The 18,320-nt window shown below is 43.6% G+C and overlaps 1 protein-coding gene across 2 annotated transcripts in view; it reads right to left on the reverse strand.

The window, feature by feature from the left end:
- The window catches only part of ACVR1 (activin A receptor type 1), a 65,349-nt gene that overhangs the window by 26,980 nt on the left and 20,049 nt on the right, over positions 1-18,320 (reverse strand). For both annotated transcript variants that reach the window (XM_062637849.1, XM_062637848.1), the window contains exon 2: positions 6,129-6,202. In XM_062637849.1, the coding sequence (XP_062493833.1) occupies positions 6,129-6,195 (67 nt within the window). In that variant the 5' untranslated portion in view covers positions 6,196-6,202. The remainder of the gene's footprint in view (positions 1-6,128; positions 6,203-18,320) is intronic.

Here is an 18,320-nt window from a genome sequence, read left to right on the forward strand (position 1 = left end):
ATACAAGCTGAACACTGTACTGCATCAACAAAGCACTCTCCCGTGCACAAACCCAGCTGTGAAGGGCTGGATATTTGCGCCGTATTTCCCCAAAGTGAAGCCAGCTGCACTTGCAGAGCATAGCTTTGTTGGCATAAGGCAAATCCACAGCAGAGGCAGAGCTGGACTGGGTGATGATACTTCTCCATGGCTCTTATGAGCAAGCAAATCTGCAGGACAGACAAGACCAGCAAATGCCACTGGCCAGTTACAATCAAGAAGTTACGTCTGAAACACAACTCCCCCAACACACAGGCTCAGAGGTAAGCACCTGCTCAATAACAGTTCCAGGATTGGAAGGCTGTCAGGGTAGCTACATACACAGCAGCCAGACAACACAGGCAGGAAGCCAAGCTTAAGAATACTTCCATTACCTAAACATGTTTGCTGCATGTATTTTTTTTCATAATACAGAAACTCATTGCTGCACTTGTGGCATATATACCTTGTGCACAAACACACAAAAAATCTGACTTACCACACAAAGATAGATATTTGCATCAATTTTCATAATAATGAACTAATAAACCAGTTACTGACAAGTGTCAACATTGAGTCTCCTGGTTTGGTTTTTTTTTTTTTTTTTGCTTATTCACTTTGTAAAAGTCAACAGCTATGAGCACTGACTTTTAATTACCTAGGTATTTCAACAGAACAAGAACCAAGACACTCCACACAGCCCCAGCCAGAACCCATAGGGCACGAGAATACTGGTTAGTGATGGAAACCTACAGGTGCAAAGAAACACAGTTACTTCTGTGTGAAGTTTGTCACCCAACCAGTTACCAATCTGTAAATTTTGTTAACTGTTTGGGAAAATACCAAACTTCTCTCCAAGAAGCAATGATACACTACATATATTTCTGATTAACATGCCTGAATTTTGAGGTGATCTTTTCACATTCAGAAGAGTGATTAGTCAGGGGACACAAATTAAGAAGAAACGTCATCTGAACACACAGAAAAAAAAATATCTTTTAAAATAAATTGCCTAGAGAGCTTGTGAATTCTCCACCTTATGTGGATGTGCAGAACCTGACTGGACCTGGTCCTGGGTAACCCGCTGCAGCTGGCACTCTCTGACCAGCAGGGTTGGACTAAATGATCTCAAGGGGTCCCTTCCAACCTCAACAGTTATGTGATTTTCCATTGAACAACTATCACAATAGGCACTCAGCCTCATTTTCTTATTTGCATTACAGCAACACAGTTTACCTCTGACTTTGAAAAAGGCCTATGTTAACTGTGTGACAGTGCATTAATTTTGTGTGTCAGCAAACACTGCAGTAGTTTTTAAAAGCATAAAAAAATTAAGAACACATATCACTAGAGTCTTGATTTTCTTACTGAAGACACAGTCTCTAATTACAAGACAAGTACCTTTTAAAGTAGGGCTTTAACAGTATCACACCACTGCACCACTCCCGCATACCTTCCCTTTCAAAATTTCACATAATCATAAAATAACTCAAGTTGGAAGGGACCCATAAGGATCATCAAGTCCAACTTCCCGCTCTTCACAGTACTAAACTTTACCTTGCAGATAAAGATTAGCATACCCTACTACATAGATACAATATACATTTAGCTCATGCCTGCAAGTGTTCAGAAGGATAACCTACACAGCACCACAAGACCTCTTACTGTGTGGCTGAAAAAAAAGCCAGGTGGCCAAGGATGAACAGAGGTAAATGACCCTTAAACAAACCAGCCTTTTGCTCACCAAGACAAGACTTTATAATTTATTCTTCTTTACGAAAGAGTGAGGCAAAGCAAAAAGGAGCAACACCTTCAGTCACTAACTAGTGGGCAGAGAAGCTCCATCCGGTTGCTCTCCTCCAGGCCAGCCCACAGCTGTGCAGCAGGAAGGCTCCGTGCCTCCTTGGTCACATAGTGAACATGCACAGACACTGCAGTCATCAGCTAACCTCGGGCACACACAGCCAGTCCCAGTCCTCAGAACCACTGTGAGCCAGCTTCCCAACCCGAGACCTCTCAGAGTTGTACTATGGCTGTTGCCCCCCTAGCAGGCTTGCTGCTAGGCTTTGAGTGGGATCATACTTCCCAAATGGAAAATCCTGAAATCAAACCAGAAAGCTACAGTTCACCAGGAAGCCTTATTTCAGAGAGCTGCTGAAATCTCTAGTGGAATGAAAGGGACTTCATGCTCAAAGGCCAAAATATGTCAAAGCAGCAATATTAACTCCCTTTTTCAATAACTAGGATTGGGGGAAGAGATGGGATTTGCTAGGGCTTCATATCACAATGAACTGAAGATGAAGGAAAGCAGACCTGAAAAAATTACAGTACCTTCAGGGTCCATTTAACTGTAACTCAGTTCTTTTCTAGTGGATAGCTTCCCTTTATGATTCTTAGCCATTTCAGAGAAACAGCAAATAAGAAGCTTGTAGAGATGCCCGCTCAATTCAGAGTTTTATTTTCTCTATGTGTAAAGTAACAAGCATTACACAACAGCCATAATAATCACAGAATCATTTACGTTTGAAAATGATTCTTAACATCGAGTCCCCCTTGCACTGCCAAATCCACCACTAAACCATTTTCATGTCATGTCCCTAAATCATGTCACATCTACACATCTTTTAAATACCTGCAGGGATGGCAACTCCACCACTTCTCTGGGCACCCTATAATAATTGATTTTATATAGGATTTACTAATTTAACAAATGCCTTTGAGGTTTCCACCATTAAGAAACAGCTGTTTAGCCTTATTATTGTTTTTCATCCTACAAAAACCCCTAAAACCAGGAAAAGCACAAGTATTATGGCCACTGACCATCAGTTATAAAGCTACAAGGCTGGGCAGATGGTGCCCACCTCTGCAGAGGGACATCCTCCTGAAGCCCAGCTGCCGGTGACAGAGTGAGGCTGCTCCCAAAGCCAGCTTTCCACCAGCCACACAGCAGCTTCTGGACTTCCAGCAGCTCCCAAACACTTCCTGGCTGTGGTGTGACATGAGACCCTTCTCAAACTGCTTACTCCTCATACCCAAGAGTGAGGCTGCATTTGGCAGGGAAGCCAAGCTGCAAGAGGAGAGCATGGTCCAGATGCCTTCCCCCAATCACTGGAGAGGGCAGCAGCATCTCCTGCACCATGCTCCTGACATGGCCATCGGGATTAGGAAACTCCATTGTGCACAGTTACCAGTAAGTGACAAACCCCATGCCTAAGCACAGGCATTGCATTATTTAGAAAGTGCTCTGCCTTAGAGCTTAGTTTCTCGGGAAATGAAAAGCCTTTTTCCCCACTTTACAGGGCTAATAAAGAAATAATACAGAAGCAAGCACTGCAGTAAACCTTTAGAACAAAAGGATTTTCTGGACACTCAAGTAGGGAAGTAATATGTTTCTGCACTTGGAATTCTATACACTGTTTGGGTTTTTTGGTTGGGCTGTGGGTTGTTTATTTTAAAAATGGATCATGTTTAATCCCATCCTCTGAAGCCTAGCAGCAACATAGAACTAGTCAAATCTGCCTCTGAATGTTACCCAAAGCTATGCCCAGACATTTTTCATTCATCAAAAATGCACAAAAACGCACAAAACCCCAAACCTAACACCCTCCCAAAAAACCCCAAACTCACAAATAACCTAACTGGTCCAAATCACAGTGAAAGTAAATGGACTGATCTGTTATGAAAGACATGAGGGGGATCAGAAGGTTTTGTAACTTCTTGTTGTTTTGTGCAAAGGGAAGACAAATCAGTGCTCTGCCCCAAAACATTAGCTTTCAAAAGTATTCAGAAAAAGCACATGGGAAAGCACACTGGTCAGGGTGCACCAGCCCCACCGCCATGGCCTGCTCACAGGCAGCAGAGCATCAACTTCCATTCCCTCAAAGGATCTCCACAGGCATGCTCTCCCTTGATAGACAACCCTCTCCACAGGTTTGCACCTCTGGGCTTACCGCATTTGCCCTAACACAGGCTGCTGGCACATAAGCACCAACCAGCACTTAGACACTCAGGGAACAAAGCAGTGAGTTCTCCCATTGCTCCCACCTGGTGAGGAAACCAAACCCTAGATGAAGAGATGTAAATAAAAATTTGCTGAGGGGTCCATTAAGTATTTCTGCCCCCCCAAATGCTCAACCACCAGCTCAGAATTAGGAAACTATTTCCAAAAGGAAACAACAGCACTACTACTATCAAACCCAAAAAGGGGGAAGAGCAGTATTGTTTACATGCATTAGACAAGTAACTGCTCACAGAAAAAGAAAACTAGGAAGTATGGGGGGAGAAGAAGGGAGGGAATAAAGCAAGAAAAACAAAGCAAGATTGTCTTTCACAGGAGCTGTATCACTGTGAGAGAGAAACACAGCCCCAAATACATAAATCTACAGGAAGTGCTACTCGATAAGCATGGCAGCTCACATCACGAACAGGAAACTCTGTACACCTCCAGTTGGCACAGGCAGACAGGCAGCAAGAAGACATCTGTGCATCTCCACTCACATGCTCCACCCCTCCATGCAAACTCCATCCAAAGCCTGTTCCAGCTCCACATCTGGCCCAGCTCTACCCTTCCTCGCAGCTCAGCAAGGAATGATCCTGTACCTCCAATCTTAGCTCACAGTCCCAGCAAAACAAAACCTTGGCATGGATTTCATTACTCTTTTCTTGCTGATCACTTACTGGCATGTTTTCAAGAGAAAGATAACACTGAAGCTCTAGAATCTACTTTCCTATTCTTAAGCCGAGTCAGGTCAAATCACTATGGTATGAACACCTGCAAGGTACCTTTAGTATGGTTGGATAGGTTGACAATACTGCCCTGTGTGCTGCACTGCGTGGGCAGCACAAGTATCTGATTCCACACATTGAACAAGAGAAATTAACCAGAACTTCAGACATTAACAGGCACCTTTTCCCCATGTTTCTCTTCCCCATCTACTGCTCTTCAAGTTAAGGATGTAAAGACATGTGATTTAAGATTTTTAATATATAAGCAACTCTGAAAGCCAAAACAAATGTTTGAGAAGCAGATAGCTGCACTTCAAGAGTTGATAAGGTACACTGTGATAACTGCTACCAAACTTTATTTCAAGATACTGCTGTCTCAATAATATTAACAGTTTAACATATTCTGACAAACACTAATCCAATGTTCCTCCCTCTTTAAATTTTGTTTCCTATTCATAGACATGACTGAAGTCAACCACCAGACCTCCATGCATTTTTAATCTTGTCCTTCCACCATCCATTGTAATATTTAAAGTACTCTGCCTTTTATCATTTGCACCAACATTTGAAGATAAATGCATTTCAGCAGAGCAGTTCTGATAGGTATTTCACAAGGTAAATAAGAGAATAGATATGCCATAACAAACACTAGATACACCTCGAGTAATGTAAATTTTAAAACTAAGAAAAGCAAGTTACTTGCAAAAAATCTTTATTCAGCATTTTTAAGAAGGCCACCTGCAAAGTAGCAATTATGCGTCTTTCAGGAGGTCATCTCCTAGAACATCCAAACCACCTTCAAATGAACCATTCCTGCCTCTCCATGGCAGTGGAAATACCCTTTCCTCATTTTGCAGAGGCAAATCTTAACACATTGTCATAAAACCTTGATGTGCACATAAGTGCGCAAACAGTTAACGATGTAGTTGTTTTCCATATCCAGAAACCTTACTAGAGCAATCACGGAGAAGTTATCGAACACCCCACTAAATATGCCAAATAGCATTCCCACAGAAAAAAAAAAAAAGAAAAAAAGAAAATCACTTTATGATAATGCAACACAACTGCACCTCAGCCCATGGGCTAGACAGATCTACTTGTTACGTAGCTGAATAATCTGGTGTTCAAGTAAGGCTTTCCACACCCCACCCACCCCCAGCCCTGGACAGACCTATGCCAATTGCACATGCTGTAATTTTTATACAGAAACAGGCAAAAAATGTCCTTTCAATGCAAAAGCAGATCTCTTGTACCTGAGAGGAGCCCGCCCATGCTGTCAGCTAACAAGGCAAGTGGGGTGCCATGAAGCCATGTCCAGCAGCTCCAGCAGCTGAGCCAGTGCTCAAACCCAGCTCTTCCACAGCACCACGACACACATCACTCACCCTGCCAGCTTGGAGAGGGAAAGGCCATCATGATCAGCACAGGAAGAATCATCACTCCATCTACCATTGTAGTGCTGCAGAAAGAGAAGAGACATGAGAGCTGTGTACACCTGCACTGCTGTCTTAAAACATAACCACCCCAAAAATCAGTGTTCAGCTATGCCTTTTGTCAGTTTATACAAAATTATACAAAATGCAGAGCAACCAAGGTTGACTGGTCTCTTTTTTGCTGTCTCGTTTCCCAATATCCTTCATTTAAAATGTTCATAAATTTACTGCAATTTCTTTATTTTTATGGGTTTTTTTTGGTCACAGAAACATCACATGCAACTACACTGCATATCTGGAAGCATGCTACTATGAAAACAAGAACCCTCTCAGTCCCAAACAGGTATGTAAAATAGAACAGACATTCTTTCAACAAGGTATTAAAAAGCCAAATTATTGTCATCTGGAAAAGTCTGTAAAACTGCATGTTATTTGGACATTGAGGGGAAAAACAGAAAATATCTCAGGGAACTCAGAACGACTTTAATCAGCAGAACCAATTGCTAGATGGCAAGATCAAGATGTATTTAAGGAAGACACCATTCTCAGAAGAGTAATTTCCCAGATTAAGCTGCTTTTCCAAGGATTTTCCTTTCAGCAGCCCAGCTTCACGTTCCTGCTGTTGAAGACAGGTAACTACATCTTGCATGAAAACATGCAGTTTCCAGCACATATGCAGAAGAAGAACATGCTGCCTTTAAAACAGTAAATAAAGGAGTGAATTCTCCTGTGCATTTCAGATCTTTTTCAGGATACTTGGTCTTTACAGGAAAAGGTTTTTTTTTTTTTTGTGGTGAAGTAAGAATTATTTAATAGGCTTCTGAAAAGAAGATTTTAAGAGTTTCTTAAACTCTGCATTTAACTGATCACCAATACGAAGGAATAGAGATTAACTACAGTAAATCTTTACTGGGATTTAACCCAACAAGCAGGGCTGGATGACTCAGAAAGGCTTGTCAGTCCTGTGCTACTTTGTTCCTATCAAGACTCTTTGGATAATAACATGCCATAATATTTCAGTTGAAAGCAGCAAAGTGACTCTCCTTGACCAAGGCACTGAGCCATTACCATTCTTCTTACATGTAAGTATTTGTCTTCATTTTTCAGATTTAATTTTTCTGAAGCAGATGAAACTTAAATTTTATATTGCCATTTTTCTTTCAGATATCTTCTGTTGCTTCCTTTTCAGATCGTTAGCTGACTGATTAAGTGCTGGGTGATGAAAGCCAAGCCATTTACTACATTTGTTTCCTGACACAGATTTGTTTTGCAGAATATGAGAAACATTTTGGTAATTGCTTCACCATCAGTTAAAATGATCAAAAATTTCTGAACGCAAGTACTCAACTTCTGTCCTTAGAGAACGGATGAGGCAGTGCTCACCACAACCTCCAGCAGTTTCAAATATCCATTCAAATATCCATTCACCAAGTGACTTTGCCTTCCTCATTCCTGATGCACATCAATGCATTCTTAACACATGCCAATATTTAACCTTCAACAGTCACGCTGGAAACATGATGAAGTTACACACAGCATGATCACTGAGCCATCCAGTGCAAAAAGTTTAAAACAACAGCTCAGAGGGGCCTGTTGCTCCCAAGGTGGGTGGCTGCAGGACCCGACAGCGATGCTGTCCTTCCTCCTCAGCCCCTACGTGTGCTTCCTGGGGCTGAACAGCTTACACCAGCATTTTCCTCAGCATTACACCAGGTAACTCTCTGCAAGTCTAGACAAAGGTGGCTCATGAGACATGCCCTCTTTCTTTCAGCACATCAATGGTTCAAAGAGCAGAGGCAGAACACTTTGATTTTAATGATGCCGGCCCGCAGCCGCAGCAGAGCTGGGCAAGCCAGCTGCCCTAGAGGCTGCTGGGCCGAGGGGAATGCATGGCGAGCCCGGCAGGAACTGGCAGCCAGTCTACCTGGAGAGCCCTTCAGACATGAGGGACACTGAGCACAAGGGAAAAGAGCTTTAAAAGAGACAAAAAATGACTTTAACAACAGAGCAGGTTAAGAGTTAAACAGCAGCATGTGGCTCACACGCAGAGTGGCTGCTAAGTTTTTTTTACAGATTCCTGGCTGCATCCTCCATGCTCAATTAAAAAACAACAGGGGTTGTTATCTGCTGGTGGGGAGCCATCATTTCACCTCCAAAACTGCAGGTCAGCTCAGAGACCTGCACACACTGCAGCCTCCCCTCCACCAGCTCCCTCCCTCCTCCCAGCACCCACCATGTTGAAGTCCCCCCCACCCCGGCCCCTTTTTCAACCCTTTCTTCCTGCCTAAAACTGGCTGAAGCCAGGAAGGACCTGCAATGAGTTCAGTTCTGTTCGGTCAGGAAAGGAGGCTGAACACAAGAAACATGAGCTGGCTTGAGTGCAGGAATTTAAAATATAGGAAGCGGACAACAGCATGGAAACCAGGAAAACGCTACCAGTTGTATACGCCTATTTATTTTCTTTTCCATTTATTTCTATTCCCTAAAAGATGTTTTTATATCTATTCACAAACCCCTGCCCTGCATTTTTCACGGGAAGGAGGAGGAAGCAAATCCAACCTGCATTCCCCTAAAGAGACAAACAGCCTTCCACAGCTACAATGAAGGAGTATTGGAACACTCAAGTTGATAAAATGAGCTCCCCATCCTCTGATTCCACACATCCCACATCCAAACCAGTATGGGTTGAGACAAACTGCAGTTCAGCAAATACGAGGGATTTTTACCAGTCCTCACCAAAGTGATCAAATAAGGAAAAAAAGCCACAAAACCACAGTAAAAGTCATTCTTAATCCCCCATCCACAACACTCTTCAGAATTCCTCTTCAACCAAGCCCAACTATGACTTCATTGAGTAACACACCTGAAATTACACCACATTTTTTGTTAAATGTATTTAAGTGCCCAACAGAAGAAAGGCTGTCATCCTTCCCCTGCCCCACAGCTGCAGGGGAGCTGCACACCCTGAAGAGGGGAAGCCACCTGAGGTGACCTGGCAGGCAAGCACCAGCAGGAGCTGAGTCAGGGACTGCTCAGGTCTGGATCCTGGTCCTGTGGGTCAGGACCAGCTTGCCCAGTGCCTGCAGAAAGTCCTGCCAAAGGACCCCACACTCAGTCCTGCATTAGCAAGCACGTACTTGTGCAAGCCTCTTTAGTAGAGTTACTTTTATTAATAGACTTTCCCCATTATAAATGCAAACAACAACAAAATCAGACTATTATCAGGCGTTACACATTTCACAGCATGCACGGTCCTCTCAAACAAAGAAGCCAAATACTAAAAATTTAAACCCTGTCTCTATGAAACTTTGTTCCTGTAGACACTAATTTTCCCCAAAGCCTCAAAGAATATTTTGCGTCCTTTTGCTCAGAAGTGCTGCACATACTTACAGCAGCCTATAAAAAACCCATCCTGCATATACTTATCGCCAATTGAAATCCTGCGCCATGTATGCACGGATTCTGTAAAGCTCTGTGGCTTCTGGCAAGCTGCCCATGCAGCCCTCAGCAGGCCACAGCCCAGTTACACCACCTCAGCCAGGTCTGCAGACACTGGGAGACCAAAGGAGAGGGAGCCTCTACCCAATACTGATTTTCCCCTTCAATTCCACTCTAAAAATTAAAAGCTATAAATAAAATTCCTCACTACATCAAAGGCATGTCAAGTCCTTAACCCCTGCTTCAAGACAAGGGAACATTTCAAGTGGCAGCAGGCAATGTCTGCTCTGAGACCAAGCCGTTACCCAGTGCCAGCCGACACACTGCTTGGACAGCTGAAATCCTGCCAGAATCTTGGGAGAGGTGTCACTGTCCCTTGCTGGCTGCCATTTTGCTCAGGGTATGCTGTATCTGCCACGCGCCTGTTAAATCAGCAGTTAAAAATAAGCCTGGAAGCATGCAGATTGCAAGGGGGTCGTGGGATGTGGGCTGGGAAGGCCCTCTCCAGGGATCCCACTGGGCACCAGCCCCACTCAGACCCACCGGAGGCGCCAAGAAGGGAATGGAGCCATGGTGTTCTGCAGCTCTCAGAGGTTTCTGGTTTTCACACTCATCTGCATTTCCCTTTCAGGTTACCCCAGCTGCAAACTGCAGACACAGCAGAGGATGAGTTTAAAGGTCCTGATTCCATTGCTTAAAAAAAAAAAATGACTTTCACAAAAATCAAGACAAAAACAATAAAAACAACCCCCCACACACCCACCAAAACATAAAAACAGTAACACATATGTATGAACCAAAATCTGGCTCTGGTGACACAAGCAAGCACATCTCTTCCACTTACTACTTGTTTAGAAAGAAAATACAGGAACAAAACATTCTTTTATAAAACTCCATGGCAAGTTGCTATGAATCTGGAGGTACATAAGATATCCACTTACTGTCAGGTGTTTGAATTCATGAGAACGTTTTCTAAAGGGGAAGACTAGGATTTAATCCAGAAAGAGAAAGAGGAAGTAGAAAGCAACCAGCAAAACCACACAATTTATTTTCCTTTCTGGACATACCAATCTTCACAGCGACTTACCCACGACTCCTCAGCACATCCTGCAGCCCTCTCAGCTGCAGAAGCCACCAGAGGGCATTCCCACCAACACCACCTGGGTCAAACCAATCAGGGCCATGTTGCAGAGCTAGAGGCAGGAAGCAGCGACTGTGTACACCCATGTACAGTGAAAAGAAGGTAATTTGGTTTTAACTTTTTCCTACAGAAGCAAATAAGAAAACCTGAAACTTGCTACAGGTCACAGTGGAAAAGTCTCTTTTAAAGCAGCAGCTAACAGATTTTCAAACAACTCTTCTGTGAAGTTCAGGCAACAAGGTGAACCTAGCTCCAGAGCAGGCACCTCGTATCTACTCTGAAGTCAGCTTTGGACTCCAAAGAAGGAATCAGTTAAACAGTTCTCAGAATCCTAAATGAACAGTAAAAAGCATATCATATGGTAGATAGAATACTTGGTTAGCATACCCAACTTAACATACAGATGTGCAACTGTTTTTTTAGATAACTGCTGTAATTCTTCCTGTTTGCATTAATAAAGTCCCAATTCACTTAAAAAAATCCATCCTGAAAGCCACAATAACTTTTGTACTTTCACAGCAAATGGAAATCACTTTCTCTTTTCTTCCTAAGAAAACTATTTGTCTCCTGCCAGATCATTCCTTTACAGCCTGACAGCAACGTGGGGGTGAGGGAAACCTCAGATCCAGAGCTGGGAGTCTTGAGATCACTGCCACAACAAGCCACAGGGGAGAGCAGAACCAGGAGCTAAGATGACATGGAACACCCCACCAACAGCAGCACAGGCTGTGGAGAAAGGGTGTTTAGTCTCCAATGACACCACACAGATACAGAGCAAAGACCACGCCAGACAAAAGAACAACTCCAATTAGTGAAGAAATTAAAGATTACAGTTCATCTCAATATGACAAAGACATGGGAACATGAACCATTAGAGGCGTTCAGACTTTTCTGATGAGATCAGAGGCACCCACACTATCACTGACAGTCCCAGTGGCACCCTGCCAAGAGCCCAAGGGCTGTACATATTTTGCATGTACCTCGCCAGATTTGTATCAAAAGAAAACATCCATAATGCTGGATTGTAATTCTACCATCCACACAATAGCCACACACAAGCTAAATTCATCAACAGCTGTGTCTTTAGAAGGAAAGCCGTACATTCAAAAGCAGTAATTCACTGCTTGCTTTTTTCTTCTTTTTTTAATTGAAACTCACACAAGCTAACTAACAACCTCAGAACAGCCCACACAAAGGCATTCCTAACGTCAGAGAACGGCAACCCTGCATATTCTTTCTGAAAGTCTAAACTTTGTTGCCAGAATTCAGCAAGATGGAAGCCAGCCACAAACTCCATTTGGCATCCACCTGCAAGCGCACAAGGCACACATCAATCCGCTTCAGTTCAAGAAAATCTGCAAAAGATTGCCACCTTGAAAGGCTGAATGTCTTGGAGTCAAATAACAGAGAGTGAAGTGTGCAAGACACTGGCTCTCCTACACTCTTATTCAAAGCAAGTATCATGACACTGCTGAATAAAACCACCAGGAGGAAAACAATCCATACAATGTAAAATATCACACAAGTTACTTTTTATGAAGTTAATAGCTCTGAATATGCCCATGAAGAGCCACTCCTTAGGTTCTTAGAAGAAAATGAAAGAGGTAACAAAGAACAAGTGCCACTTACAGAAACAAAATCCTGTTTGGTCTCCCTCCTGGCACATGCCAGTACAAATCCATTTATTGCCTATGCTGTCACCCAAAGGTTCCAGCTGACACACCAACTGCAGAAGTGACATAGCATGGGATCACAAATAATAAACATTCACAGTGTCAGGGTGGGCGGGGGGGACAGACACATGACAATACAGAGGGACAACACAACCACTTACCCAAGAGAGATAAAAATAACTTACCTAGGCAAAGAAGTGAACCCAAAGCAGCACCAGCCCCTTCCCAAGTGGGATGGGGAGGCATGGGTCACACACACAGAGCTCCTCCTTTAATGGGGGTGAAGGCAGAGCTCCCTGGTGCTCACAAGGGGGGAATTCCCAGGGAACAAGCCAAGCAGCTGAAGGCCCAGTATTCACAAGGGGCACAGAACAGACAAAAAATAATGCTAGCTTCCCCATGCGGGTCAGCTGGTAAACAGGGGGACTCACAACCTTGTATGTGGGCTGGGGACAGCTGTATGAATTTCAAGGGGGCTAAGTGCCAGGTCCTGCACAACCCCATGCCATGCTACAGGCCTGGGGAAGAGGGGCTGGAAAGCTGCAGGGTGGAAAAGGACCTGGGGGTGTTGGTTGACAGATGCTGAATACGACCCAGCTTGTGTCCAGGCAGCCGAGAACATCGTGGCTTGTATCAGCAATAGTACAGCCAGCAGGACGAGGGCAGTCATAGGCCCCTTGTACTGGGCACTGCTGAGGCCACACCTCAAATCCTGTCTTTCATTTTGGGCCTCTCACTCTTAAGACAGACATTGAGGTCCTGAAGCATGAAGGGCAACAAAGCTGGCGAAGCGTCTGTAGCACAAGTCTCATGAGAAGCAACTGAGGGAACTGGGTTTGTTCAGCCTGGAAAAAAAAGAAGGCTCAGGGGAGACGTTATTGCTCTCTACAAATGCCTGAAAGGAGACTATAGTGAGGTTGGGGTCTGTCTGTTCTCCCAGGTGAAGAGTGGTAGGATCAGAGGAAACAGCCTCAAGTTCAGTTTTCAATTCCTTACCCAAAAAAGAGTTGTTCAGCACTGGAGCAGGCTGCCCAGGTGGAGTCATTATCCCTGAGGGGTTTTAAAAACATGCAGATATGGCACTTAGAAACACTGCTTAGTGGTGGGCTTGGCAGTGGTGGGTTAGCAGTTGAACTTGATCTTAAATTGCCTAAACAGTTCTATGATTCCATGTGGGCAGCAGAACCTGTGTGGCTGAAGGAGACAGAAGTGGCTTGTTAGGAAGTCCAAATATGAAGATTTGGGTTCTGTGTAGGTATTGCATCAATACAGGTGTGTTATGCAACCCAATACTAGATGGCTTACTGAAATGATGAAATAAGCACAGCCATTTTTAAATTGATTTAAAACCCTCAATATATATTGCAAGTTCCTGGTGCCTTTGAAGACATGTGCATGTCTTTCCATAGCATTTACTGCCTTGCAGGGTAAATAAATTCACCAGGAGGCAGCTATCAAGGATTAACATTGCACCATGGAATAGCTTTCCTCTTCAGAGCCTGCACAGAAGCATAACTTAAACATGCTCATGTTCATATGGTTCATTAATTATGTCATCGCTATGAGCATCTTGGAAGTTAGGTATGGAATTCCAAATGTGCAAATAGCCAGCTACACATGGTTTCATTTATACAGGCAAATTAACAGACATTAAATTGCAAGCAGTACCATGAGACAGTCAAGCAAAGAATCAAGCATGCAGTAGCTTCATCTGAAGATACATTTGCCTGAGGCATCGAGTAGGTATCAGTTCAAGACATTGTCAGATATACATGAATTATTGTGGCTTCTCACACATTTCAAACATAAACAAAGATGTTATTATACTACCTATGTCTTACTGCTACACAGGTATTATTACTACATGGCACACAGACAGTTCCTACCAGAGGGCAACACTGCAAGGCCCCATTGCACAGCTGCAAAGTTTTTTGGACATTTCAGCTGTAGACAGCCTTCGGTAGCACTCACTTTGCTAAGGCCATTCCAAGTGTCCACACAAACTGGAGACAATTTCCGTTAATATCTGGCAACTTAATTTGTGCGGGGCCTTGGGCATAAGAGGCAAGCAAAATGTCCTTTCAAATCCTGTTGCAAAACACACTATTTTTCTGATACAGCTGTTCAGAAGCCAGAATCTGCTGTTAGATCTCAGCACAGAACTTCCAGTGAAGTTATAAACTCCTCTAAACAGTAAACCAGCGGTGAATAAGACCCAAACACAAATATTTTCGACTGACAAATTATCAGAAATCACCTGTAAAAGATGTTTCTGTGGTCTTCAGAAAGTCACCACACAAACCCAAAATGTAACAGCTACTTATTTTAACTTACTCAAAGTCTACCTCTTTGAGACTTAGCCCGCTTTCATCCAGCTAGCAATACTTTATTTATTAAAGATTTTATCTGTGCAGTATGTGACGAAGGAGCACAGGGAAGAACACACTTTCTCAGCTTGCAGGTGTTTCAGAATTGCCTGTCAAACACTGTTTCTATCCCGTCCTGGGTGTGTCTGTCTTGACAGGTGAGAAAAACAAGAAGCATGGGCAGAAACACTGAGCCTAGATCATAGCTGCATAGAAGGGGCATATAGTCAGACAGAGGATCAGAGTAAGGTTTTATTAGGATATTGTTTCACAACCAGTTTGGACCCGTCTAAGACATAGGGAGTGCCAAAACTGGTCATCCAATCACATCCTTAGCTCTCTGCCACCACACTAGGCAGGCTCCCACCCCTCCACTTGGCTGCAGTGATTTCAAGGCCATGGGATAAGCCAGATGAGGCCACTGATCAGACCACACACTGTTTAGTCTTCACTGTGACTAAACATGTGAGGCTCAGCCCAGCAGTGCAATGGTGCCAGTGCTAGCAGAGGAGAGGTGGTGGGAACACAGCACCTCTCAGAGATGGGCATCCCTTCAGTGGCAGCAAAATCCGAGGTTGATAAAACACATACACCCCATAACCCCAAACCCAACCAATGATGCTGAAAACACGCCTTCAGTTAAGACACACAGCAGGGTCTTAACTGCCCCCTTGCCCTCCAAATTAAACATTTTTTAAAAGCAAAATCCTAACTACCTGCCAAGTAAAGGAATGTTTTCATCAGAACATTCCTCTAGTTTTTTTTGGGTTTAGTCTAAAACAAAGCTCCCAATTTTTTTACTCGCTTTCACTCCCCTTTTGCCAAGCAATTGTCAGCTCCCCCTCCTAACACAGGCTCGGTTCAGCACAGCACCCTCCTAGCAGGCTCCTCCTTGCCTGCTCATGAGAGCCCTGAAGGGAAAGCTGCTGGTATATCCCCAAAATATATCCCCTTGCTCCTGAAAACCTGAACACCCCAATCAACCCTGGGAAAGTTTCAGAAGGAGGCCTGTGAGACAGGATGACAGAAGATCTCTCTGCCCTGCAGTCCTACCAGATGGTCAAATACCTTGCATCACTTTGGACTGACACCAAGTATTAAAACCGCTGCACTTATGTCAAGCCCTGCAAAAGTCCACAGTTATGTCACAGTTTGCGTACATTACCAAGACAGTGAACATGGCCCTGCACTACAGTTTAACTCTTCCAGAGACTTGCATTACAACCTTAATAAAAACCTGGAGACAGCTGAAATTGGGATCCAAGTAAGATCAATGACTATTAATCTAAGATCAGGATTTCATAAGCTTTCCATTAATTATTTATATATTACACAGATTGCCTGTTAAAAGTTTCTTGCAGAACATTTCAGAAATGCTTCAGCTGTGTTGGCTGAAAACTAATCTTTAGATTCGGTATCAATAAAAATCCTATTTTTTCCCCTCAAAAAAAAGTTGGTTTTTTTTTCCAATTCTGTTCTCTTTTGCTTTTATGCAGATTTTAAATGCACATTCTTTGCCTTAGGTTGCTTTTCTGGGTTTGGTTTTTCTTCCAGTAGAGAAGCTAGGGTCTGATTATGTTATGTGAATAGCATTTAAAGACCATCTGGAAAGCCCTGCTGAAAGATAAGAAATGTAGTCTGGTTGCTACAAATGTATTAATTAAGCAGTGTCTCATTACAGTCTAGCTCTGTTTTCACACATGCAGGGACCCTAAGATGTGCAAATGTTTTTTTGTTTTCAGCCTCTAATGTTATCAGGCCAAATCATTCAGAGCCAAACTGAGTTGATGGGGCTGCTGGAAGCTCCTTCACTGCCACAGGACTTGTCTCTATCAGTATTCCCCCACCAGCAAGGACCCTCATTTGCACATCTCTACTCCCAGTGGGATTTTGCCTGCCTAGGTAAATCTGAGCCTCTGCAGTTATTTTCACATGGCTGTGACCGCAAGAATACTCTTACTTACATCCAGCCCCTTAGCCCAAGCACCCTAACCAGAATGCAACTTGTCCATTCCAATGGCAGAATGTAAGTGCAGCCTGATGCAGCAAACACACAGCCGTTTGCTAAAATAAACCCACCAAATCTATAAAAATGAGGACGGGAGAGCAGGACGTGCAGAGGCACAACAGTACACAGTTGCTGGGTGGAGAGAGCTGCTGTGCCAGAACTGCCACAGCAGCCCTACAACACGTGCCCCTGCATGTCACCATGGTGAGGGGCACAGAAGAGAGAGCAGACTCCAGGACAGCCAGGCTTTACACCCCCAGCTCGCTGCTCATGGATTACACTGGGATTAGAACAGCATTCTTCAGGAGCGATGGGCTTCTACAAAGTAGGAAAGGTTGAGGGATATGGAAAAAAATCAGGTATTTGTACTACGTACCACTTAAAGCTTCACTGTTCCCAAACACCAGTGAGCCAAGGAAGCCAAATACAAATTAACAAAATATTTTTAGAACAATCAGACTGAGAACAGAAGTTCCTAACACTCCACAGGCACGTGTCGCTGAACAGCCTTTCATCTCATCAGATTCTTTCATTAAACTGTTACTTTGGAATCCAAAGAGCTGAATGCAATTAGCAATCCAGAGAAGAAGGAAACACCCTGCTGCACAAGAAAGTAAAATTCCTCAGAGATTATATTACACCACCTCAGAATTTTAACAATACTGTTCGACAATTTGGTCTTGCCTGTTTGGACAGGCTGGAGATGTATTATTCTGTTCTTAAATACAAAGTACAAGCAAAACCAAGTTATATTAACAGGCATGGTGGTCTACAACCTTTCTTCTTCTGCTGACATCATGCAAATTAGACAGTACTGTGCAGAGACATACAGAACCTTAAAACATAACCTCAGTCATCACTTTACAACAAATATAACCCAAAACTGATTTTAAGGAGCTAGTACGATAAAGGGCAGTTGGGTTTTTTCCATCCTAGAACTCTCCAATATTTGTCCACCCCCTCACCCCCCCACCCTGCAACACCAACCTCGAAGTTACCTCTGCTGCTGTTCACAGCTTTACTCTGTTTCACCCTCCACCACAATCCTTTCCCATTGCTCTGCTCCAGCTCCCTTAAGGCATCCTTGCAAGCTGTTCTTCTCACCTGAGGCTTCATAAGGCTCCATAACCTCCACCACAGGTCCCTGTTCTGCTCACATTTTACCTGTGGCAACCCCACCTGCCAACACTAATCCAGCTAACATTCAGACCTATATGCTAAAACAGCTTGAGAGCTTTCTTTCCAAATCACTGTCCTGACATTGCTCAGCTGCTGTTTTAGCTGTGTCTGTCTTGATCTCACAGGCAAACATCTGTGCCTCTCCCGGTAACAGAACTATCCTTTCACAGTCACAGAACTATTCTTTCACAGTCACAACTGACATTCATCACTGCCACCCTACACAACCCTCAGCTTAATAATCGGGCATATTGTCACCTTTCCCTACATCAAATTTATTCCAAATATATACAAAATATACAATTCTGACACTTCCTTCCAGAGCTGTTAAGTGTTCAC

Source organism: Pezoporus occidentalis, unplaced genomic scaffold, assembly GCF_034315485.1.
Source record: "Pezoporus occidentalis ecotype Australia unplaced genomic scaffold, CSIRO_AGI_Poc_V1 ctg54, whole genome shotgun sequence".
Lineage (NCBI taxonomy): Eukaryota > Metazoa > Chordata > Aves > Psittaciformes > Psittacidae > Pezoporus > Pezoporus occidentalis.